This window comes from Caretta caretta, chromosome 9 (genome assembly GCF_965140235.1).
Source record: "Caretta caretta isolate rCarCar2 chromosome 9, rCarCar1.hap1, whole genome shotgun sequence".
NCBI classification, from domain to species: domain Eukaryota; kingdom Metazoa; phylum Chordata; order Testudines; family Cheloniidae; genus Caretta; species Caretta caretta.
In genome coordinates, this window is record NC_134214.1 from 98,451,627 (window position 1) to 98,476,122 (window position 24,496).

Genomic DNA, 24,496 nt, shown 5'->3' on the forward strand with positions numbered 1-24,496 from the left:
CAGCTTCTCAAGGATTTCCACTATACATTTGCACGTTTTAATGCCAGACTGAAAAGCCCCTGAACTAGCAAAATATAATTCACATGGTTTTTAAAATGGATTTGCCAGGGCTGAGAAATGTCAAGTGTGCTTGGGAAGTGACTTGGGCTGGTGACCAGAAGTAGATTTAAAATCAAGATGCATCTAAAGTGCCCAGGTTTTTAAAATTCCTTTATGGCTCCGTGCCTCTCTCTGAACCCTCCCCACTTTTCCGTAGCTAACGACTGCCATTCTGCATCCCAGACCTGGTCTATGCGAGGTGTAACTAACTACATTACTGCAAACCCCGAGTGTAGACATGGTGCTCTGGTGTAAAAAGTGACTTGCACTGATGCAGCTAAAATCCAGTTTGAAACCTGCACTGGGGTAAGCACAATGTGAAGCCAGGGTTAGCGGCAAGATTATTATTAGTGTGAGCTACAACTGTGCAAAACCCCCAAAACAGCAGAGAGAAGGTGTCAGTCTACTGGCTGAGACACCCGTTGCCACCAGTCAGTCGGATAAAGGGGAAACAGAAATGTTCTCCGGGATTGTGAATGCTGCTCCACCCTGCTCCCAATGAACAAGGAAATAGGTGCAACAGTGGTATCAATTTTCCTGTCTGGCAGCACCGAGGGCTTCTTAAGGCCAGCTCCAAGGCTACTGGGCAAGAAGTGAAAAACCACCCAATCCAGACAGATTTTCATTACTGCTCACCAGACCAGCTTAACGTAAGGGTAAGTTTCCTGAGTGCATCAGCCGAACAGCAGCATTTCTGCTGTGAGGCCGGCGTTGACCTGCCACCTCCTTTTGGAAGCGTCATGCAACAGTAGAACTGGACAACTTGCCTGCCCAGCTCCCCACGTTGCTGTTTTATCCTCTTGGTTACATTGTACTCAGCTGAGGGTGCTTGATATTGCAGTAATGGGAAAGCACACGTGGCTAATCATGGATGTACTCTTGCCAAAGTGCATCACAGTGCACAACTGACTGTCCCCATGCCTTTGAAAGACACCACCACAGAACAAGTAGGGAGAGAACAGTGGCTAGAGAAGAGGCTGGAGTCCTGGCTTCTGCATTCTATGATAAGCTCTGCCACTGGCATGGGGCATGACCATGGGCAAGTCCTTTCCCATCTCACAGGGTGCCCTGAGACTCAGTGTCTATAAAGCACTATTTTCAAAAAGAATGGACTGCAGAAAAATGAGAACTGCCTTTTTTTTCTCCCCCCCCTCCTTATTCCACCAGCAACTGGAGAGCCAGGCTGCAGCTGAACAAGTCACTTAAAAATAAAAAAATTAAGGGTGCTAGCTGTGCATTGAGGAATTTAATACATTGCACAGCTTGGAAAATAACTAGTGAAGAACCCGTTTGATTTTCCATGGCTGGGATCTTGCTATGGTGCAGCTGCATGGTAATATTCACAAGCAGCAGAATTTTTTCATCACTTTTAATCTTCGTGCTTTTTTTTTTTTTTTTTTTTTTTAAAAACACTTCCCTGTTTCTGAAGCATCTCCTCATCCTGACACACTCCCCTGTACAGACTAACAGCCTGGCACAGGTCAGCCAGCAATCAGACAATGTAATGAATACTGATCAACATAATCACACTCAGCATAGCCTGAAATCAATGTAAAAACAAACAAAACCACACTACTCCTGAGGGAAAAGATATTTTCACAAATCTAACCAAAAGCCAGCTCCAGCCTCCAACAGGCAACTCTCCGCAGCCACACCCGCTCTGAGCGTAAAGTCAATTGGACAGCTCCCCGACAGAATCCCTCTGCATGGAAAATCTGAGCCCACCAGCCTGGTCCCTACAGCGTTTAATGACCACCAAGGCAGCCGTGATGAAGCAAATGGGTCACAGCCGGCGGGGAAAGCTTTTCCAACTCAGTCAGTCTCACAACAAAGGACCCACTTCCAAGAAAGCTGGGAGAAAACAGCAAAAGACACCCGAGACTAACAAACACAAGTGAAAGTTTTAGCACTTGACAATCAAGGTTCAATACCCCTGTGAGCTAGGCAAATATTTTACAGATGGGGACAGACAATGTGCTTCTCTGCATGCAGAGGTTTTCGCTTGGCAGCAAACGTATTGCTTGCAAACTGTTTTATAGAAATGATTTTAATGCAGCATAGCAAGTTAAGGCCTTCACATGATTTTAAGTAGTTTTTTTTTTTTTAAAGGAATGTATTTAATTTGGGAAGCATAAAGGTGTATCTCCACCTATAGATGAAAAGTTCAGAATCTGGGCCACTGTCTTTAGTTCGGCTGCAACCTGTATTTGGCTTCATAAGAAAGCTAGCGCTCACCTCAGCAGGGGGAAAAGCTTTTGATGCACACCATGTGTGATTTATTTATTTAACAAAAAGAAACTCTTCAAGGGGCAATACCCACTAAAAACCTATTCTGAAGCCTGACTAGCAAACAGCTACATTGCATTGCAGTGAATATATGTTCCTGCGGGGGGAAACTTCCGATTCACATTTGCAACACTACCTATGGTGTTGTTGTGATTCTGGGTTTACTGAGTGACCTAGTTGCGTAAGTTTGACTACACAGCCCTGGAAGTGGATGGTGAAATTGGAGAAATGGTTTCAATAACCTCTAAAATAAGCTGCTGCTCTGAAACACCCCCGTGTTAAAACTGTAACCTTGTATGAGTGATCTCAGCTGCATAAACATACAAATAACACGTAGGTTTGTGTGCCACACGGCTTAAGGAGAAGAGGGAGGCTTTACACTGCCTCTGTGCCCTTGAATTCTGAGGCCAGTGCAGTCCCTGGTCCAACCATCACGTGCCTATGCCTCTGAGCTCACCCTAGCACACCCCTTATATCAAAACCTGCAACATTCTGCATGAGGCTGGTAGTGCAGTGCCTGTGCCAGGAAACTCCTCCCCTGGCTAAGTGGCTTTTCCAGTAAGTTTATGCAGCTGGACCTGTATAAAGGGGTTAGGCCTGAAGTTGGAAGAGGAAGTCCTTACTCATGTTTGTCAATGTCAGTCAAACTGGGACCTTCAACACCAAAGCCACTGGCTTCTCTTGCTTGCATTCATGGAAAGAAAAACTTCGAGAGAGATAATATGGTGCATAATCACTGGGACCAGCTGCTTGAGGAGACAAGATTACATGCACTAGGCCAGTAACATGTTTTTCGTTTTGTTTTGACTGCTTAGTATCAAAGTTAAGTTGGTCTCACTAAACTTTTCTTGCCCACAGGGGATGTATGGAGTACTGTGGGTTATTTATGCTTGTACATTTAACATTGTAAGTGAGCTAGAGAAATGTGGTCTATATAAAATTACCGTAAGGCAGTTGCACAACTGATTGAAAGACTGTACCCAAAGAGTAATCCAGGTTCACTGTCAAACTGGGAGGATATATCAAGTGCGGTCTCATAGGGGTCTGTGTTGGGTCCAATACTATTCCATTTCATTAACAGCTTGGATGATGGAATGGAGAGTATGCTTATAAAAGCTGCATACAACCACCACGCTGGGAGTGGTCACAAGCACTTTGGAAGACAGGATTAGAATTCAGAGTGACCTTGATAAATTGGAGCATTGGTCTGAAATCAACAAGATGAAATTCAATAAAGACAAGTGCTAAGTAATGCACTTACGAAAGAAAAATCAAATGCACAACTACAAAATGGGGAATAATTATCCAGGCAGAGGTACTGCAGAAGAGGATCTGGAGGTTATTGTTAGCTTATATTTGTAATTGACTATGTGATGTGCAAAACACAAATGGCACATCTATTAACAGGAGCGTTAGATGCAAGACACGGAAGGCAATCATTCTGCTCCACTCGGCACTGGAGAGGCCTGAGCTGGAGTAGTGTGTCCAATTTTGGGCAGCACACATTAAGAAAGATGAGAACAAATTGGAGCGAGAGTCTAGATGAGAGCAATGAAAATAAGAGGTTTGGAAAACGTGATTTATAAAGATTGAAAGAATTAGGCATGTTTAGTCTAAAGAGAAGAAGACTGAGGGAGACATTATAAGTCTTCAAATCTTATTATCTATGTCTGCTCAGTGTAGGACAAATAGCGATTGGCTCCATTTGCAGCACAAGATTGAGATTAGACATAAGAGAGGGTCAAACGTGATTGCTAAATTTTCCATGCTCTCCGCACTTCCTTCTCTGATCACCCCTAGACCAAGCTGCTCTCGATTAGGCTTAGCCGTAAATTTATGGAGAAAACAGCATCAGCAGCAATGTTAAAAACTAAACACGATTTGGACAGAGTTGTGCTTCACAACAGTCTGCTCGTATGGTTTCCTAATCCATTGTAGACAGATTTATAACTAGGTAGCATTAACAGGGCCATGAAAACAGTCCTGAACACATTCCTTTTCCAAACTACCCACTGCTGCAAGCATCACATTCATACCTTTAGGTCCAAGAATTAGCCAGTCTGTTTTATTTTTAAAGAACATTCTAAATATGCTAGAGCAAGCTGGAAAAAGCTTTAGCACAGCTGCTTTTCCTGATGGTTTTACCTAAAGACCCAAACAAGAGTTGCAGCACTGTTGTACCTACTACAAAGGGGAAGTAAGATCAGTACAAAGGCTGTCAGTAGAAGGTTTCATGGTAAAAATAAAACAAGTGATCTCATCTGAGTGGGAAAAAGGAAAAGCAGAGAAATGGTTGGGCGAGAGAAAGGAAAGAGTAGTTTCCATTACCAGTTACATTTGCCCTTTATCAAGGCTGCATTGCTAGTCTGAAAATGTTTGGAATATCACATCCTTCCTTCCTTCCTTGCAATGGAGGACAGGGGTAATGAAATTGTACAAGGCAGTAACGTGGATCCAGGTTTGAAACTCCCTCTACCCCGGCCCAATGTCGTAGGACAAGAATGCTGCCTTTCTCCATTTCAGTAAGAATGAAGTCCTTTCCTACAGGCACTGAAATTAATATTGTTCTAGATCAGTGTGCTGAACATTTCCATCTCTTTTTACAAAGCCCACCTACACTGCTCTTTCCTGTCTCCATCTGCAGGCCTTCCTTTGGCATGGTCTCTGGTATGTCATCTTCAGTCAAGTTGGCTGGCAGGCTCTTCACGACAAGGGCTTTCTACTTGCAAAACACATTTTCCTAAGGTTCTGCCACTGTGTTGGCTGGTAGAAAACGCTACAGTTAAATTTACCAATTGGTTTCCATGCATTTTCACTTGTTCCTAACTTTGAAAAGAGTCCTCTTCTGAACTGAAGCTTTCCAGGGAATTATTTATTAAGTATGGAGGCAGTCCCCATCAGCCATTTTTGAATCAAGACTTGAGGAGAGTGGGCGGAAGAGAAGATAGATGCACTGTTCCCACCCAACTGCTTCAAGATGCAGATAGCTCACCGATGCTGGACTTTTGATAGTTCAAGCTTAACATGCAGGTGGGTCCCTCAGGTGAGAAGCAAGACCTTTGCTCGGTTTAATACCGACAGTTATGGGTATTTGAAAATGCCATTTGGGCACAGGCAAGAGCAACGTCTAATTGTACAAATGCATAATGTGCTTGTTAGGTTTGTCTGTAAGTGCTCAGATGACGACCAACAGTGACAGGGGAGTGTCAGCAGGTGCCTGGTCCCCGTGAGCAGATCTGAAGACATTTTTGCTTGTTTCCTTGGGTGGGGGAAAAAAAAATGGTATGAGCTAAAGGATGAAAAAAGTTAATGTCCCACTGAGAGTGCATGTTAAAGCAAAAAGTCAGGGAATGTAAAAAGATACATGAAGAAAAGTAGGCTCCAAAACACTTAACAGCCCATTAGTATACACACTTAGCAACAGTAAGCTAGACACTTACACAATCTGGCCAAATTGTATCATGTTTCAAGGTGTGTGTATTTAACAATGTGGGGAAGTTAGCAGACCTTTCACATTTCACTTTAGCAGTGCAACCTTAGTATTCATCAACCTAGCAAAGGCCGCAAACAAAAAAACAAACTGCCAACGAGGAAGCACTTGTGGATTTCAGAAGCCCATTTCCTTACTACATATAGGTTAGCAGTCCCGGGCAACTATGTGATCCCTTCTTCGGGGACTATCATAATATTGCACAGAGACATTGTCTACATAGGCAGAAAAATTACTGGTTTCTCTAGGATGCAGCTGCTGCTTTTGGAGTCACGTACTCTGCTTGTAATGAATGGCAGAACCTAGAATGACCTTTCTAGCGGTCCCAATTGCATTCAGCAGTCAAATACAGTGTGAAGCTTGGGGGTATATTTGTCTTGTGGATCTACTTTCTGTGCTCTGCAACATTATTTATTCTTCTTACGGAGTCTTAAGTTGTTCCATTAATATTTTCCCCACATGCTATGGGATTTTCATGGCTGACATCAAGCAGACTGGGCTTTTAGGTAAGCACTGCCTTTTATTTCTCTAAACACTCCAGCGTTCGTCTAGCTTGTTGTCCTAGAGTTACACTCAGTCCATGACATAGCTGAGGCCATGTGTATTTTGGATGCCTGGTTGAACTGGATTTCTCCTACTTTATCAATGAGTCTACAAGACTCATTAGCAGGATTTATTTTTGAAGGTATGTCATTTCTTTCTTGGATAAGTTCAAACCTGATTTTAACAACAAGAACTCTTCTCCTTTAACCTTTCCATCCATATCAACTTGTACTTTTTTTTTTTTTTTTTTAAATTCCCCTCTCCCTACCATTTACAACTTACTAAGCTAGTCGGAAATAACAAAAGATATTGTTCACTTAGTCAGGCAGGAGATTCCAAATCAGTCTGAACAAGTTAAAAGGCAAAGAGATCAGCTTAATGTGGCTAGCTCTTGTCATGGTAAACACCATATTCTGAATACAAACTATGCAATATGAATCAATATTCTGGATTCCTTTCCCTTTGTTTTATTAAAAATATGGGTTGCGGTCTTTTGAAATGGGGAGAACCGTTTAATGATCTTAATTAAAGGGCCATAGAAGGAGGGTCACAGCTCTTAATGACTAGCCCTAGGGGTATTTTGCATGACTCAGATATTCTAAATTCAGGATCTTGACTGTATTTCTGACCATGGGTAAGATACTAGGAACAAAAGTCTTATAATGAAAACAGACAACCTTCCTTAAAGATCCTCAAGAGATGCACTCCATGATTTTGAGAGACATGAGGCAGCATTTAAGTGTACATCCAGTTACTGTTATCACAAGGTGTATGTAAAGATAAGCCCTTTATTATCTTATACCATAGTGAAGGTTTGCTGCTGGTGGATTTGTCTCGTTGATATTTTTCTGGCAGGGTCTGACAGCAAACTTGTATCTTTCAGAGTGGGGTGGCAGATGAGGGACAACGATTTCTGTGAAGGGCGGGAGGAAGGGAATTCTTTGCTTGTAGCCAAGTATAGCCTTGCCAGCTGAAATCCATTTTCCTTCACATTCTGCCTGGATGGCCAGATTCCAAAGTATACTTCTATTGCGAGATAGAAGCTTGTAGATACTTAAGATGATCTCTTCTTCAGTCCCTTCTTCAAAACACAACCATTGTAGATGCAATTGCTTGAAGTTGGTTTGGTTCCTACTTTATAATATTAACCAAATATTTACCAGGTCCTTTGTCATACAAGCCACCTACTATTGGCATATAATTGGTACTTTATCTCCATTTTTTTTAAGCCTACTTGACTGTAGGTGTTGCAGTCATCTTGATCCATCTGCTTTGTGTTCATGAAAAAAGTGATGTGCTTTGTCCAAAATTGTTTTTTAAAGCTTGATAGTCAACTTTTTACAGCACAGCCATTTATGAATGAAATGGGGGAAGATATTAATTTTGATAAGTGAGGTTTTGGATAAGCAGGGGACTTCCTAATGCATTTAATACACGTCCAAAGACGCGACCTTACATTGGAAATGTTGGGAAGTACACAAATTCAGCAGCTATTTCCACGATCTGTGACTGAAGGGGAAAAGAATTTATGGTTAATGTTGCTGTGCTATTTGCACTCAGTTCTTACCGGCTCAATCACAATGATCTACTGAAACATTAGTATTTTTCTGTTTGTACCAGTCAATCAGAGGAACCAACACTTCTTGCTAAAGACTCCTCAGTCAGATTATGCACTTATTAAAAATTAATAAATGGTTTATTTTATATATATACACGTGTTCCAAAAATTCTTTTTGTACAATTAAAATATCAAATTAGTGATCTGGTAACAATACTGTTCAAAATAATCTCTTTTGTATGAACATTAAAATACACGTTTTAAAAGCGTTTCCTTTTAGTGCTTCCAAAGCACAGCGTGTGCCAAGGCCACCTGAAGAATCTCCGTCCTCCTCACAGGATGAAAGAGAACTGAAGTCGGGGACCTGGGAAGCCTCAGGTGCACTTTCATAATGTCTGTAGACAAAACAGAAGAGAGTCTGAGGTAGATTGTTTAGTGACCATCAGGTGGTAACAGTCACAGGGCTGTCTTTAGCTTTCATTAACACAGAATAGCAGTTTCTTTACTCTGATTCAATCTACACTGAAACTCAAGTTTATAGGCATGGCTATCAGTTCCTGGGAACACGACCCTTGTCTCTGTGGTGGCAACATGCAATATTACCACGTGGGTGTTTTTGGGAGGTTTTTGAACACACAGGATCTTTCCAAAGAATGCAGACAGGGTGCGTGTTTGACAGGCCCCATTTTTAATGCAACCTGCTGCCTACAGCACGTAAATGTCTATAATGACAATGTTCAAATGAGTAAATTCTCATCACCTGCAGGAGGGGCAGCAATGGCTATTTTCTTCAGCCTGTTGAGCGAATAGCACCCTCCACAGGAAAAAAGCCACACCTTTCATAGCAAATCCTTAAGGTTATAGCCCAGCTTCTGCCGACAGAGGTTCTTAAAGTTAAAGCTCCACTGCTTCTTCTCAGACTCTGACAGTAAAATCACTTGACTGCCAAGATGGTGAGGGCATCACGTCTTCCTTCATTCTTCTGTGGCACAGCAAACTCATCCCTGATCCGTGTGTCTTTTGCCGGTACACTGTTATCTACTGTGGACATGATTAACTCTGTTGGGTAGACTGCTGAACTCTATTTCCTCTAGTATTCTCTCTAAGTGTTGTATTAAGACCCGTTTTTTAAACCTAAGAAAGAGAGGGGGAGTAATTTAATTTTGGTTCAGCTCATATTAATTTTTTCCTTCCAAAATACAGTGACTTTCATATTAGTCACCCATTCAACATACAAATCACATTTCCAGAGCATCTCTGCATCTTCAGTCAGACATCTATTTTATATTTCTGACCTCATTATAGTACTTTAAATTAGAGATGGGCTCAAACTCAAACCCTGTTTCTTCAAGGACCCATTTCTACATTTTAAAAATCTACAGCACTACAGAGCTATGGTAAAATCAAGACAATCAATATTTTTTATGGAGTTACTTATTTTCTAAAAACAAAGTTCATTAAACGACCAATATTTTGGAATAGAAAAAAACAAGGTAATATTCTTCGAAAAGTTTTGATTTTACTGCCATGTTCAATAAAAAAAATTAATCTGGGTTTTATATTCTATACAAACCTTGCTGCTTCCTTGATAGCAAATTCAATGAAATATTTCTGAACTTCCATAGGTCCTTGCACTTCCTCAAGAAGAGTGAAGATTTTTTCATAATCTAAAATAATCCAAACAGTTGTGTCAATCAAGAGTGCAGATTTAAGAAACTAATCTTTCAAATGTGACTTCAATAAAGATCATCATCCAAGAGAAGAAATGAGACTCATAACTTCGCACTTCTGCTATGTCTGAAAATATATGCAAGACTAAAGACAGAACAGTATTTTGTGTGCAGAAAGCGTTTGATAGCAAAAATTTAAAAGCTACTGAAGTACTGGTTGACTTGTAGTGCTGCACCTGAGAAGCTGACTTCCACTGGCTGTCACTGGGAAAAGTAGGATCCTGCAGTAAACTGGCCTGTTCTCACTTTATACACCACAAACTGTGCACATATGCCCAACTGCCAATGAGCTTCAACGCTAAATTGGAAAGGCCATCTCTGGGAGCACGTTTAAGATTAGACTTGTGCAGGCGAGTTAAGATTCTTCCTTCAGAAGGTTCTCCATTTATGAAGCATTTGCCATGTAACCAAAATTTATGAAAGCTATTTTAGCCATTGCATGAAGATCACATGGCAGAACTGTGTAGCAGCTAGATTAGATCAGAAGTGAAACCAAAGACATCTTCCCTACTATTTAGCCATATTACAAAGCTACATATTTTGGCATGATTAACAGATCCAGAACTAGAACAGCAGAGGAATTACAAGTTGGGACCAGGGTGCATTGGCAGAGTCACAAGTAAACAGGCTTCTACAGCCTACCAACCTGACCCATGATTGGTTTAAGCCATTGCTACTGGTCTTTTCACTTTCATGAGTACTTCATGAGCTCTAAGGTAAGAAGTTTTGGCAGAAGATTCATCATATATTAATATATGGTTTTAATCTAAGTCACCATTTACCGTGTGTAGCTTTGGTAACAGTATGATTAGACTGGCATCTTCTACCAAACAGGAAGCAAAGAAAACCCTGACTCAGCTACTCAGGTTCAATTTATTTTATATGTTAAAGAGGGACTGAAATGCTTTTAAAAGCAAAAGGTTGCTTAAGATCTTACATCATTAACAGAATAAACATGTGTAACTTTTTGTGTGGCAGAAACCTCAATTTGCATAAGTGACAAAAAGACCCATTGAAAAATCCTCAGTTTGAGGAATTAGTAAGCAAACAATTACCAGAACCCAAGAATACTGCATTAAAGAGTCCTCTGTTATTTTAAATTACTGTATTTATCATAATTCACAACATATTAGTAAAAGGTTCTGCCGCATAATTTGGAGAGGTAATTCATTCTTAGTCAACTACAGCAGCATCCTGCTATTCAATCTTTGAAAAGTGGGAAGAGTACAAGTGTGTGAGAATCATAAGATATGCAGATCAGTGAAGTTCTATTGTTAACTTCAAATATACTATTCAAGTGCTTTTACCTCCAAGACGTAAGCTCTGGAGCTGTTTTTGTCCTGCAAGGACAGCATAACCACAATCATCAAAAGAGGAGAGAGTTGCTTTTCCTCATAGGATTTTGGTGTTGGGGATATCACTAAATTTTTCATGGAAGCAGAACTATGAACTCAGCTCCTAGTAGATTTGTAAGATTCAAATCACTTCTTTTTAAGTCTATCCTTGTACTCCATTAATGATCTTAAAGTCTTTTCATGTTTAATTAAAAAAAAAACAAAACATTTCACTTCACCATCAACTGTAGGGTTCCAATTATGGAACATTCCAAAACATGTGCTAGTTACATATGCCTTCCCCTTCGGGACAAAAGATTGAAGGATATGGGACATATTGCAGCAAAAGTGCATCATGCATACACAAATGTAGCACAGCACAACAAAATGTCAGACTTCATATGTTCAAATAACTCAGTCCATTTTTCTTGAAGTATGTCTTAGATGTGGAATTATGTAGTTTCAAAAATGTAATTAGTGCTAGATAAAATGGCGTGCTTTAAAGGTGCTGCACCTTAAGTGTTCTGCTCCCATTAAATTCCATTCAACGTCCAACAATGTTAGGAAGTGTTTTCTCCACCACTACCACCCTTACACCCTAATTCATTTATTCAACAGTCCAAGAAAGCCCTCCCAAAAATCACCGTTTATGCAGCAATTCCAAATCTAAGGGTATAAAACTGTATGTACTCTAAAGTAATGAATTCTATTTTTTAAGTAGACCATACCAAGATAGACATTTGAAACTTACTTCTTCCAGGTTTGCGAACCTCCTTCATCACTTTTATTTTGACATCAGCATTGTTTCCTTCCAACATAGTATGTGTTATTTGCAATGAGTTTGGCACAGTCCCAGAAGTGGACTCCACTACCATTTTTTGGTCATCAACAGGCATGCTGTAATTTAGAGGTCCTCTAACAAGTGCATTGGTGGCAGATTTATGATCAAGTCCATCTTCACTTAAGCAATTGAATTCATCAGGCAAAGAGTCCAAGTCATTTGGTAGCAGATCATCTACCATAGCAGCAGGGATTGATGGAACCATTTGTGTAGACAATCCGTCAATTTGTTTGTCTAGTGACTGACAATTTTCGGCCTTCTTCCCTCCATTAGCATCTTGAACTACACTGCTGTTGGCATCTGTAAGTTAAATTATACATCATAATCAGTTCATAATTAGCATTAAAAGCACCTACAGGAGATAGCATTTAAAACAAGAAATGGAAAGGATCTCTTTGGTCATCTAGTCTTATTTCCTTCACAGTGCAGCACTGTCCCAACATTGTCCTTTAAAAGGCTAGGAGTTTGTCTACATGTTAGGGTGAGGAAAACACGGTGTGAATGTACAGCACCCTGGCCAGCTGTGTGGACCCTGTGACTTATTCAGTAAAAGTTCTGTAGTGCACTTTGATGTACTCCCTCAAGTAGCTGTGTAGACAAGCCCTAACTCAAAAGCAGTGGTTCCCGAACTGTGGGAAGTGACCCCCTGGGGGGGGCGCAGAGGAAAATGGAGCGGGGGGGGGGGGAGCATGGTGCGGCCCAGGCCAGCCCCCACAGGGGCGGGGAGGGAGCACCACGCAGCCCCACTCTGCCACCAGCTTTGCTCTGGCCCCAGATCCCAGCTCTGCTCCCAGCTGCGGCTCGGGGCACAAGGAAGGGGTGGAGGCATGTGGACGGGGTGGGCGGAGTAAGGTAAAAAGCTTGGGGATCACTGCTCTGAAGTGATGGAATTTCCAGCACTCCCCTTGGGAGACTATTCTACCATTTTACTCATCTCATGGGTTCAGAGATTCCAAGGCCAGAAGGCCACGTAATCATCTAGTCCAGGTGGCACCAACTCTTGGGGGGAGGGGGGGGGGGAAGAGAGATGATGTTTAGGTTGGATATTAGGAAAAACTTTTTCACTAGGAGGGTGGCGAAATACTGGAATGCATTACCTAGGGAGGTGGTGGAATCTCCTTCCTTAGATATTTTTAAGGTCAGGCTTGACAAAGCCCTGGCTGGGATGATTTAGTTGGGGATTGGTCCTGATTTGAGCAGGGGGCTAGACTAGATGACCTCCTGAGGTCCCTTCCAACCCTGATATTCTATAATTCTATGACGTTTGATAAATAGTTAATTACTCTCACCATTAAAAAAGTACATCTTATTTCCAGTCTGAATTTGTCTAGCTTCAACTTCCAGCGACTGGATTGTGTTAGACCTTTCTCTGCTAGAGTGAAGTGCCCATTGTTACATACTGAAGTGCCAATCGATACAGACTGAAATCAAGTCACCCCTTAATTGGGTTAAGCAAAATAGATTGAGCTCTTTGAGTCAATCTAAAGGCAGGTTTTCTCATCCTTTAAATCACTCTCATGGCTCTTCTCTGAGCCCTCTCCAGTTTATCAACATCCTACTTGAATTGTGGGTACCAGAATTGGACACAATATTCCAGCAATGGTTGTACCAGTGCCAAATAGAGAAAATAATCTCTATTCCTTGCTCTCAAGAAGTGCCTCCGCCACTCCTTCAAGACTGTAAGCTCTTTGAGGCAGGGACCATTTTTGGTTCTGTATTTGTACAGCACCTAGCACAGGGGTGGGCAAACTACGGCCCACAGGCCGTGTCCGGCCTGTCAGGCCTTTTAATCTGGCCCTTGAGCTCCAGCTGGGGAGCGGAGTCAGGGGTTTGTCCTGCTCCGGTGCTCCAGACAGGGAGTGGGGTCGGGAGCTTGCCGTGTGGCTCCCGGAAGCAGTGGCATGTCCCCCTTCCAGCTCCTACGGGTAGGGGCAGCCAGGGGTTTTCCGCACATTGCCCCCGCCCCAAGCGCTGCCCCCCGCAGTTCCCATTGGCTGGGAACCGTGGCCAATGGAAGCTATATGGGTGGCACCTGCATACGGGGCAGCGCACAGAGCTGCACAGCTCATGCAGTGCCTCCACGTAGGAGCCATAAGGGGGCATGCCACTGCTTCTGGGAGCTTTGGGAGTGGCGCCTGCAGACGGGGCAGCACAGAGAGCCACCTAGCCATGCCTCTGCATAGGAGGCAGAGGGGGGACATGCTGCTGCTTCTGGGAGCTGCTTGAGGTAAGTGCCGCCAGGAGCCTGAGCCCCTTGCACGCCCCCAACCCCCTGCCCCAGGCCTGATCCCCCTCCCGCCCTCTGAATCCCTCAGTCCCAGCCCAGAGCACCCTCCTATACCCCAAACCCCTCATATCTCCAGCCTCACCCCAGAGCCCATCCCGTGAGCCAGAGCCCTCACCGACCCCCCCAACCCCCCGCAGCCCAGCCCAGAGCCCCCTCCCACCCCTTGAACTCCTCATTTCTGGCCTGCACTCCCAGCCAGAGCCCCCATCCCGCCCACACTCCAACCCTCAATTTTGTGAGTATTCATGGCCTGCCATACAATTGCTATACCCAGATGTGGCCTTCAGGCCAAAAAGTTTGCCGACCCCTGATCTAGCACCATGGATCTCTTAGGTGCCATAATAATAAATAAATACTTCGCCCTAAATTTCCCAATTTTATCTCCATAAAAGTATTCCTCCCCCTATTTGCTGTTTACACTCTCCTTGGTGATTTGTTCCTCCTTCCCTTTAAGAGTCACTTAGCCAAGCATGCACATATAATTTTAGTCTTTCCTCAAATCAATTCCTCAGAATAAATCTTCTCTACAGAGTAATGATCTGCAAGCTAATACATCACAATAGCATCTTGGGACCATTACAAAGGTATCAAACTTTAAATTGTACTTTCTATCTTCAGATCTTAGATGTCAGGAAAGAAGGAACACCCAATAAACAAATTAGTAGCCATCTGATGTGAAAAGAACAGACCCGGCCATTCTGAGGTTCCCCAATCTAAGTATACTTTGAATGTCACCAACATTCATACATTTTAAGGCCAGAAGGGACTATTATAAACTAGTCTGCCCTCCTATACAACGTAGGCCATATAATTTCACCCAGTAATTCCTGTATCAAGCTCATAACTTCTGGCTAAACTAGAGCACGTCTTTTAGAAAGACAGCAAGCAGTTTTCTTCTGTCTCAGCATGCTCAGCAGAAACGATAAAGCTGGAAGAAAAATATTTTTCATTAGGAAATTAACGCTCATTTTCACTGGTTTAGTTTTCATCCAAGTTTCCTATGAATTTTGTTTTGTTTCTTTTCCAAATGAAAAAGTTAAACCACAAATTTAACTGAAGAAAGGTTGTTTGATTTTCCATTAGAAATTTTTCTGCACCAAAATTTGTTTTTCATTAAAAGCTATTTTTTTATCAAAACTGCTTTAACAAAAAGATTTTGACCAGCTCTAATGATAGCCCACTTATTTACACCAGCAGAGGACAAACTAAAATCTTCTCACTGAAATTAATTAAAACAAACACTTGTAAAAATGATGACATAACCCTTCTCCCCCTTTTACAAACTCATTTAGGTAGCCAATGGTTTCTTGCACTGGTACTTTCATCTGTAACCCAGGCAGGGTTCTGAACTGCAGTTCAGTGTACCTTTGTGACCTGGGATGGCTCTGAGATTAGGATAAGACGGTGATCCTGAAGGAGAGGGTGGTCCTTTCCCACCAACATGATTAGTTATAACAGGCGGTGACTGTGGTCTTCTCAACAGTGGCGACATACTGCGTCTTCTCTTTAGCGATGCTGGAGTGTTGGGGTCTCCTGGACGCTTAATTTTGTTCTGAGGCCCAGCGACAAATTCATCTGCTTCATCAATCATCATACCCTGAAAAGAGACCAGAAAGTTCTATTTGAAATAGAGATTTTCCACTGATATAACTAGAGTAAGCCTCCTCAACTCAGCTGGCTTTTAGTTGTCTGAAAACACAATGCCAACATGTCTAATATAAGGTGCAGTGTTTCAAATGCACACCAGCTTAGAACGGAAAGCACTTACAAATGCAACATGAGCCTTTGTATCTAATTCTCTTAGACAACATACTTAGAGAATGAGAATGGTTCTGAAGTTGAAGGAATGACTCCACTCTCCACTGAACTGTCTGAAAATGTTATGGAGCCTGCCATATCATGTACTGGTGAAAAATAGCTACAAATAAAGCAGGAATGTTGCTCCTCCCTACCTTCTTATCCTGTTTGAAAGGATTGCCAAATGTATGAAGCCTTTTCGGTTGGTCTGGATCAATCTCCCGAAGGGGAGAAGGCATCATCTTCAGGTATTCCTGGTAATTTCCCATTTGAGCAACAGGAACGCTGTGAAGGCAGTCTACAGTGGAACAGCATAGCATTACTTCGTCTATTTTAAAACCAAGATGATGTAAAGAACATACACATTTTAAATTGCTAGCGTTAACTCTTATGTATTCTTATGGGGCACTACGGGGCTGATGATTGATATGGCGCACTAGGAATGATATGGCTGTCAAAGAGCTACATTTATTACTTGATTTGGACAGAAGGGATGAAGAGAAATAATTCAAATAACTTTTATCCCAACCTCATCCTTTCCAGCCCCCACTGTGACGTGCCCTGAGCACCAGCTTTAAGGAGGGCTGCGGTAGGCAAATTGGAAATAGCATGCCCATCCCAGCCTCAGGCACTGACACACACAAAAAAAAAAAACCAAAAGAAAAACAACACACTTCTTTGCCACAGAGCTCTCCCTGAGGCCTGTGTTTAAAATTTAAAGCAAGCACTGAATTCTCCTCCAGGTTAAAAGCCGAAGTATCCCTTTTGAATCCACTCCCCAGCAAGAAGACAGGTGTTCTGAACAGCATCCGAGTGACCCAGCACACCATGCACAGACAGACACGTCTGGAGCACAACGACTCACTTCAGCATAACCCCAGTGTAGTTGTTCACTGTTAGCAAGAGAAAGGTAACTATTTACCTTCATCCTGTCCAAGGATAAGCTTGTGTGTTTTCAGCAGGTTGGTTCTCATTCTAGTTAGCTGATCTAAAAGACTGCGACGAGGAATATCATAAGCATTTCTGAATGCCTGTGGCTTCAAATCCTAGTTTTAAACAAAGCATATACATTTCAATTAAGCCAACCATTTTCATCTACAGAGAGAACATACAGTGGAGGATTTTAACTATGTATAAAAATTATGAAGTATGACTTCTTCATAGATGGATAGAATGTACTCTCATACGCTGCTCGCTTTAGCGATCTCTACAGGACACATTTCAGCTCTCTCACTAGCGCTCTCAGCTCCACTGAACTAACCACCATGAAAAGTCCGGAACCACCAGATGTATCTTTCTGCAAAGACTGTCACTTTAAGATGATTAGTCTTTGTTCATTTATACTTTCAAAACAGACCCACAAAGCATCTGCAGAAAAACATTATCTATTTTTCTATCCACATGTATGCCTAAACTGTGATATCAGTAACTTCTTAATTCCTTTTACTATAAACAGAAGTTTTTAAGAGCAATTACTTTATGTGAGAGACAAGCACAAGGAGACAATTGACATGCACACCCACAGTATGTTTACCTTGTTTAAGAGTCCTATATGGAAGCCAGCAAATTCTTTAACATTCATTTCAGCCAGTCTCAATGGAGAGTCACCAGTGATCCCTTGTAGCAGCTGCTTAAAATCCCTGCTATGAACCAGGGAGAGGCCACTGGAGTGATTTTTCACTTTAATTCCAGTCTCTTGTGGCACTTTCTTACCCACCGAACCTATTATCCTCTCCGACTCAATTTTTGTCTAAAACAGAATTACATGGTGTTAGAGAAAATCAATAAGTATAAAATTCTCAGTTACTTTAAGAGGTCAACAGAGTTATAGTTTGACTCCCAACTGCTCGAGGAATTGGGAATTACATGTCCAGAGAGAGTCAGTTTCTAGGCAACCATGCCCCACTATGCCAACACAGAAAATTTCTGCTTTTAGCTAGTGCTACGGGAGTAGCGGGGTTACAAAACACTACTAGTTTTGCTGAAAGTCCAGCAGCAACAAAAAGGAAGGAATTAACTGAGGCATTTTTCTTTAAGGGAAAAATCTGAGTTGAAGTCAGAACACATTGTGATACTAGTATTTAAGATAGCAGAATTATCCCGCCTCAAAAACTATATGGTTTCAGACTTTTGGGGTTGCTTGACAACTTATTTTAAGTAAAGTTCACTATACAGGGACAAGAAAACTGAAAAAAATCGTAATTCCATCATAATTCATTAAGAGTTCTTCCCTAATTTTAAAGGACAAAGCAAGTACACAGCATCTCAGACATTAGCTGCCTTTATTCCAATGTCAATATAATGCACATTTTTATCTGAGTCATCTGTTGTGATTTCTGTGAACATTACAATAATATCCTCAAGCCATTCTGATCCTATACACCAAGTACATAATAAGAATTTGTATAAACCCTCATAAAAAATTCACCAGATGATTGAACATTCGCTAGATGTAAATACATGTGAGAAACCTGCTTGTAACTGTTCGTTTTTTGAGGTGGAGGGGTTTTTGTTATATTTAAAACTGCATTACTTCCCCAACACTGACCATAGGTTTTTAAATTACCTATTGCTAAATAATCTGATACTATTAGAATAATACCAAAAGATGCTGAGTAACAGCTCACTCTATTGGACAATGGGAAGATAAAGGGCCTCTCAGAGAAGGGGACTGGGGAGCAAGACATCACAGGGAAAGTGTTTTTTCCGTGCTGAACTTTCAAGAAAGAACTGAAGATACAGATTTGCTTTGCTTAGTGTTCTGTCTCTCTCTCTCTCTCTCACACACTCACACACATGATGGGAATGGGGCTGAATGGGGAGGGGGAAGGGGGGGAAGCCAGATGATCCTGCCTCTTGTAAAATTCTTCTTTTAATATTAACTTTCAGACAAGAGCGCTATTCCGTATGGCCAAACTTTAAACATTTTAGTAATGCACATCCAGAATAGACACTTACGGCCTCAGTCTCCAATGGAGGCATAGTTTAAAGTGGCTAAGAACAAGCAACTTATTTTAGCCAGAGTGAATATTAGTAGTAGAAATACCAAGTCTAGTTGGCAACAGTCTTTAGAGCAGAAATCAAACAGGTGCTTTAAAAGGTAGCTGGAAAAAAAACCAAAAACCTCTCCTTCCCATCCCACTCTACTACATATAGAAGCCACACTGACTGGCTCCAAAACGGTTCAGGGGTTCATCCATATAGCTATAGAGAAAGTATGATACAACACCGGAAAACCCCATAGAGATTAATTGATTTATAATCTGACCACAAACTAAATAATAATCAATGCACTTCTAATTGCAAAGGTTTTATCAATACTACCTGTTGGCTGAGTTTTTTAAGGTAAGAGATAACACTGTAACTAAGTCCACAATCTAAATTATCTGATATCAGATTTGGAGCTCCCATCATCCTTAGGGCTTTCTTTAATGGCTATAAGGAAAACAAAATACACAACATTAAGAGAATAAATCTTAAAAAAAAAGTTTTAAAAAATAAAGTATAGGGAACTAGGGCACTTGGTTTAGTGCTCTAGCTTTTTGCTTTTCGAAACTAGAATTCAAGTCTATTCAAGTAACATGTGTGATGAGTTTGGTGGTCTAGCTAGCTTCCAGTAGGCTTTATGCCACATTACCAGCATACCATGCAATATGGCACCACAGGCACTTTTCACTCAAAGGCTCAGTACTAGAATAGCCGGGATGATGCAAGTCCACATAGAGGTGCATTGCCCAAGCTACGTACAAAAGCTTATGTTGTGTACACCCTCATCTGTCTGGTCGGGCCAGTTCTGTTGGTATCACTTTCTTGAGGACTAGGAATTCACACACATTAATAACTGTAAACAGTAATCTGCACACTCTTTAACTACAAAGGTAGTCTAATATTCACTTTTGACAAAGCAATTTAATCTAAAGTACATTTTCAGATTGGCACAATTTTGCAATAGAGATTTAAAATTAATCTTAAAATGTTTACTGTTGCTAGTAGCACAGAACAAGTTTGGGAATTTTAAAAAAAAAAGAGTACTATCCTTGACACACACACAAAGCAAACACAAAAGGTTTACTAACTAAAGGTTCATAGTTAGTGCTCAAAATTTAGGAAAAATGGGACAAAGAGTCCAGTTACCAGCCACCAATACTTCTACAAATGAAATATGAAAAAATACATACCAATAAGTAGTAAGGAGGCATTGTTTTTAAATAGCTGTCAAAAGCCTGTCGCCACTTCAGATTTGGCTTAAGTTTGTGAACCTTAAACAAGTCATCTGTAACAGAGAAAACAAGATTTGATTACACAGCCCCAACACTAACTTTTTGAACAACACTGCAATAAGTCAGTTTTCCTGGGGGAGTTTTCCAGGGGGCTTCCCCACAACAATTGCCCTTAATCTTAGATTCAAAGGGTTTGCATCCCCCATACTAGCTAGTTTTGACACCGGAAACCATGCCTGGTATTATTACAGCAACCTTACAGTGGATATGATCTCACAAGCAAACTAAACAGGACTGTTTAAATACTGCACACAACTATCAACTGGAGGGAGAAAATATATGCATCACAGCAGTTTTATCTTCCTCAGGCTCTTTATCAGAATTCCTCAATAAAAGTAAGGATTCCCCATAACAGATCAAACCAATCCACATTAACCATGGCTGTTTCTCATATTTCAAGAAGCTTTCATGCATCTGATCTATACTAAAAGTTCAATCTTGACTTGTGATAAACTGAAAGATATGGAATTGTGGCTACATATCAGAGCAGGAGCAAGCCCTACGACATATTTATTTGCTGTACTGCTGGACAGGTTATAATTTGTAATCACTATCTCCAAACATTTGCTATTGAAGGGCATGTAGAGTTCAAAATTCTTGTGCTGTTCTGGATTAGTCCATATACTGCATTATCATTTCCTGTCCTTCCACTTTATCAATTTGTGATTTCATAATCTCTGCTCAGCAGGGCTGCAGAACACTGGCAGAAAGGAAGCTAGAGAGTTTGGAGGAGATGGGGAACGGACATCCAGTAGGAGGTTGGGCAGGGCTACAGGGACATGTACAGGAGAAGGTTGTAAGAAGAAAAGACATGGCAGGGAAAGCGTTTTCTCCTTGCTGAACTTTCAGGAAGATCTATCTGAAGAGGCAGATTTTACTTGCTCAGTGCTCTACATAAATGGAACAGATGTTTCAACATTTTCTATCTTCTCACACTCAAGCCCATCTTAACTACAGGTATTTTCCAATCTAAATGAATTCTGTATCAAACAAAAAAATACCCCACTACAGCTGCTTTAGTTACTCTATTTTCTGGCCTGAAGCAAATGGGGTGAGTGTTTCCAAGGCGTTAAAGCTCCCTTTTAATCTGAACACATTTAATAATTGGCAGTATTATCTAATTAGATCTGTGAGAACTTCTTATGCTTGGATATCTGTGATTTATTACAAATACAAAACAATCCTTTTTTTTTATATTGTAAAGAAGCCTGTTAATGTTTATATGTACTTAATTATTTCATAGTGATATTCTGATGTTTCAAATAAACTTAACCATACCGTTCTTTTATATGAACTCAATGTCCTGGTGGTATGCAAGTTATGAAAACAAGAGATTCTTTCAGGAGTTGCTGTCTGCAGTACAGATGTCACTATATATTTTATTGCATATGCACACACACAGCTAAATTAATGAAGAGACAAAAAAAACTGAAAAAGCATTCTGTGTTGTGACATCAAAGTTGTAGTGTGAAACATCGGCCACAATAAGCCAATGATATATTTTATTACTGGTTTAGTTCCTTTCTATAAAGGAGGCTATTTTAGAATATAAAGTACATGTAGCTTAATGGTGTAACCGTTCATAAATAGTATGATTAATATTTACAATATGCATTGGCTCAATTAGTTATGGGTACCCAAACTAGCGCATGTTTGCAATCTGAGAATTTCGATGTTTGGATACCAGAGTTGCAAAATGCTGTTTCAACAAGATTGTGTGAAATGTAAACAGAGCTTTGACACAGACATTTAAGAGTGGCTGCAGAACCTTCATTCTGTTTACACTCAGGGCCTCGCAGACAGGGTTGCCAACAACAGTGCAGAGTGGACAGCCAGTGTAACAATTCCTACCCTCCAAATGAGAAAGAAAATGGCTACAAGTTTCAGGCAGGACATAAGAGTTGGTCTCTATCCCTCCCTTCCCCTTAGATTTCAAGGAAGGACAGGGCAGGGTAAATCAGTCACAAGAGAAAGTTCCAACATCTGGGTTAAATTAATTGTTTTGGCCTTTATCTTAGACCAATTTAAGGCAAGAAGAGTTCCAATATAATTAGTTTGTTCATAATTGTGATAAGGGGAGAAGTAAGCTCTGGGCTGCTAAAAATTCATGACAATTTTGCTGGTGTGAAATTATCTGAATTTCTACATGCTCATATTTCAAGCCAGTAGTTACAGCTTTTAAGCCTCTGAAATGTACTCTGCCATGGTGCTCGGTCAGGGCAGTATGCCAGCCTCTATGTAAAGAAACTTCACATCAATTTAGTTATACCATTCCTTTCATAAAAGGATACTGTCAAGCACTTAAGGGTTACAATTTAAGATTTATTATCAACAAAAAGATTTTAAGCCAACCCTATTCACCATATTTGTTTTAAAGATATGTCACATTTGTCTTCAGCTATTCTCCTGCAGACAGTGGGCCAGAACCTGCAGAATGCTGAATACCCTCTGTTTTCTGAGTCAGTGGGATCTGAGGGCACTGAATATTTTACAAGAGGGGCTTAGAACCTTAGGATGGGTTCACATGTTTGCAAGCTAATACTATAATAATTCGAGAGACCCAAGTGTGACTAGGGACTGACTGCAAACATAGATGAAACTGACCAGTCTGTTTTCTTTACCAGCTTTAGACAAGGTTTAAAAAACAAAACACCCAACCCAGCAAATGGTGAATAGCAAATTAGAAAATTTTAAAATTCTGTGTTAGTAACAGATCAGGAAGCTGGTTTACTTTTAACTCAAGAACGTGGCAAAACAATGTCAACACAGTTTTAATTATACAGTAGGATCCCAATTATCTGGGCAGCCTGTGTGACAGCAAGTTTGTTCCGATAACAAGTTTGCATAATCTGAAGTTAATATAAAAATGTTTTAACAGATTAATTAATGTAAAAAGGAAAAACACTGCATCCATTATTAGTCTGTTACGTTCTGTTCAATTACACCTGTGAAAGCGTGACTTTGTTCCCCTCTAGCGACTAATCTATGTATAGACATTTATGCGCCTTTTACTGCCTTCGAGCTAATGGACATAGTCCTTTAGTTTATGCAGTAGAGGCTCATGATTTTACATCCAAAGATCATGGCATGCTCATCCCCACAGACAGTCCAGTCAAGGGCACTGTTATATAAGTATGGAATAATCCATCATAGAGGTGCTCCCTATTCCCATTAGTGTAAAAGCAGTATCTGACTGTGATACTATGCAAGAACAGTTCATTTAGCTTGCAGGGGGAGAAAAGGGCAAGTTTTGGATTTTCAAATATAAAATCACCTCTTGAAATTTCTCAAAAAGTCTGTAGGAGCATCATCTGAGCTGGTCCAAGTCACAGGCTCTCCACAGAAAACCTACATTTTCTAACCCACTCAGTTTCGAGTGCGTGTAAGCACAAACGTGGGGGTTGAATTGATTTCCTTCTGGCAAATTTTCTTATTATCTGCTATTTCCCCATTACCTCCAATGACTCTTCAGAAGAATATCCATGACCCTGTTCTCTCATCAAGCTAGCCCTCCACATTAGTGCCTCAGTGACTAGGATCAGTCAGGAAAGAGAGTTGTTTAAATTGCTCAGCCAAGATAGCACCCTAGATTTCATCAATATCCTTGATCTTTGCTGTGTTCCAATTTTAAATCCCTGGCTTCATTTATGCTTTATGGCTTTGGCTTTTCAATTAGCCTGCTCTTCTGCAGACATGGGATGAGATCTGTAAGTGCAATGGCGTTAATGATTCCATTTAAGAGATGGTGTTTCTTTGTTAGGAGAAGACATCTGGAAACTGGTGTAAGAAATTACCAAGAGAAACAGTTGCTAAGCATAGGTCAGTCATAGGATTAAAGTTCTGATGTATCAGAAAACATGACAATTCCATCCCCAGGCCCAATACATGTAATATCATGGTACACCAGAGACCTATTTAGGAGCAGAAATACCTTCAGAGGCAGATTTTTTTATTTTATTGTCAGGTGAAACTTAGAGAAGCAACAAACGAGGATTGTGCTTGCTATTCTGGTGTTCTTCTGGTGTTCAGATTGGACAGCCTGCCAAGTTAGAACACTATGATTCTCTGGCATTCAGTACAAGGAGGAGGTAGAGTATGCATGTGCCAGATGCACTAGTACATCCCACATGGTCACTCTTTGGCTTTGTAAAAGCCAGGGTTTCCTTCTCTGAACCACAGACCAGAGTTTTGTCAGCCAGACACCAATACTATTAACTTGCCCAGATCAGACCATCACACTGGACTGTTTGG

At 41.0% G+C, this 24,496-nt stretch overlaps 1 protein-coding gene across 9 annotated transcripts in view; it reads right to left on the bottom strand.

The window, feature by feature from the left end:
- Positions 1-8,084: 8,084 nt before the first annotated feature.
- Positions 8,085-24,496, bottom strand: part of LOC125642121 (integrator complex subunit 6-like) — a 53,484-nt gene continuing 37,072 nt past the window's right edge. For 3 of the 9 annotated variants that reach the window (XM_048862906.2, XM_048862905.2, XM_048862904.2), the window contains one exon: positions 20,144-20,238. In XM_048862906.2, the coding sequence (XP_048718863.1) occupies positions 20,200-20,238 (39 nt within the window). In that variant the 3' untranslated portion in view covers positions 20,144-20,199. Of the gene's footprint in view, positions 9,111-9,549; positions 9,644-11,791; positions 12,182-15,533; positions 15,766-16,120; positions 16,264-16,887; positions 17,012-17,499; positions 17,716-19,289; positions 19,401-20,143; positions 20,239-24,496 lie in introns of those variants that run through there. The other 6 variants (XR_007358302.2, XR_012670042.1, XR_007358303.2 and 3 more) reach the window with 5 other exon arrangements.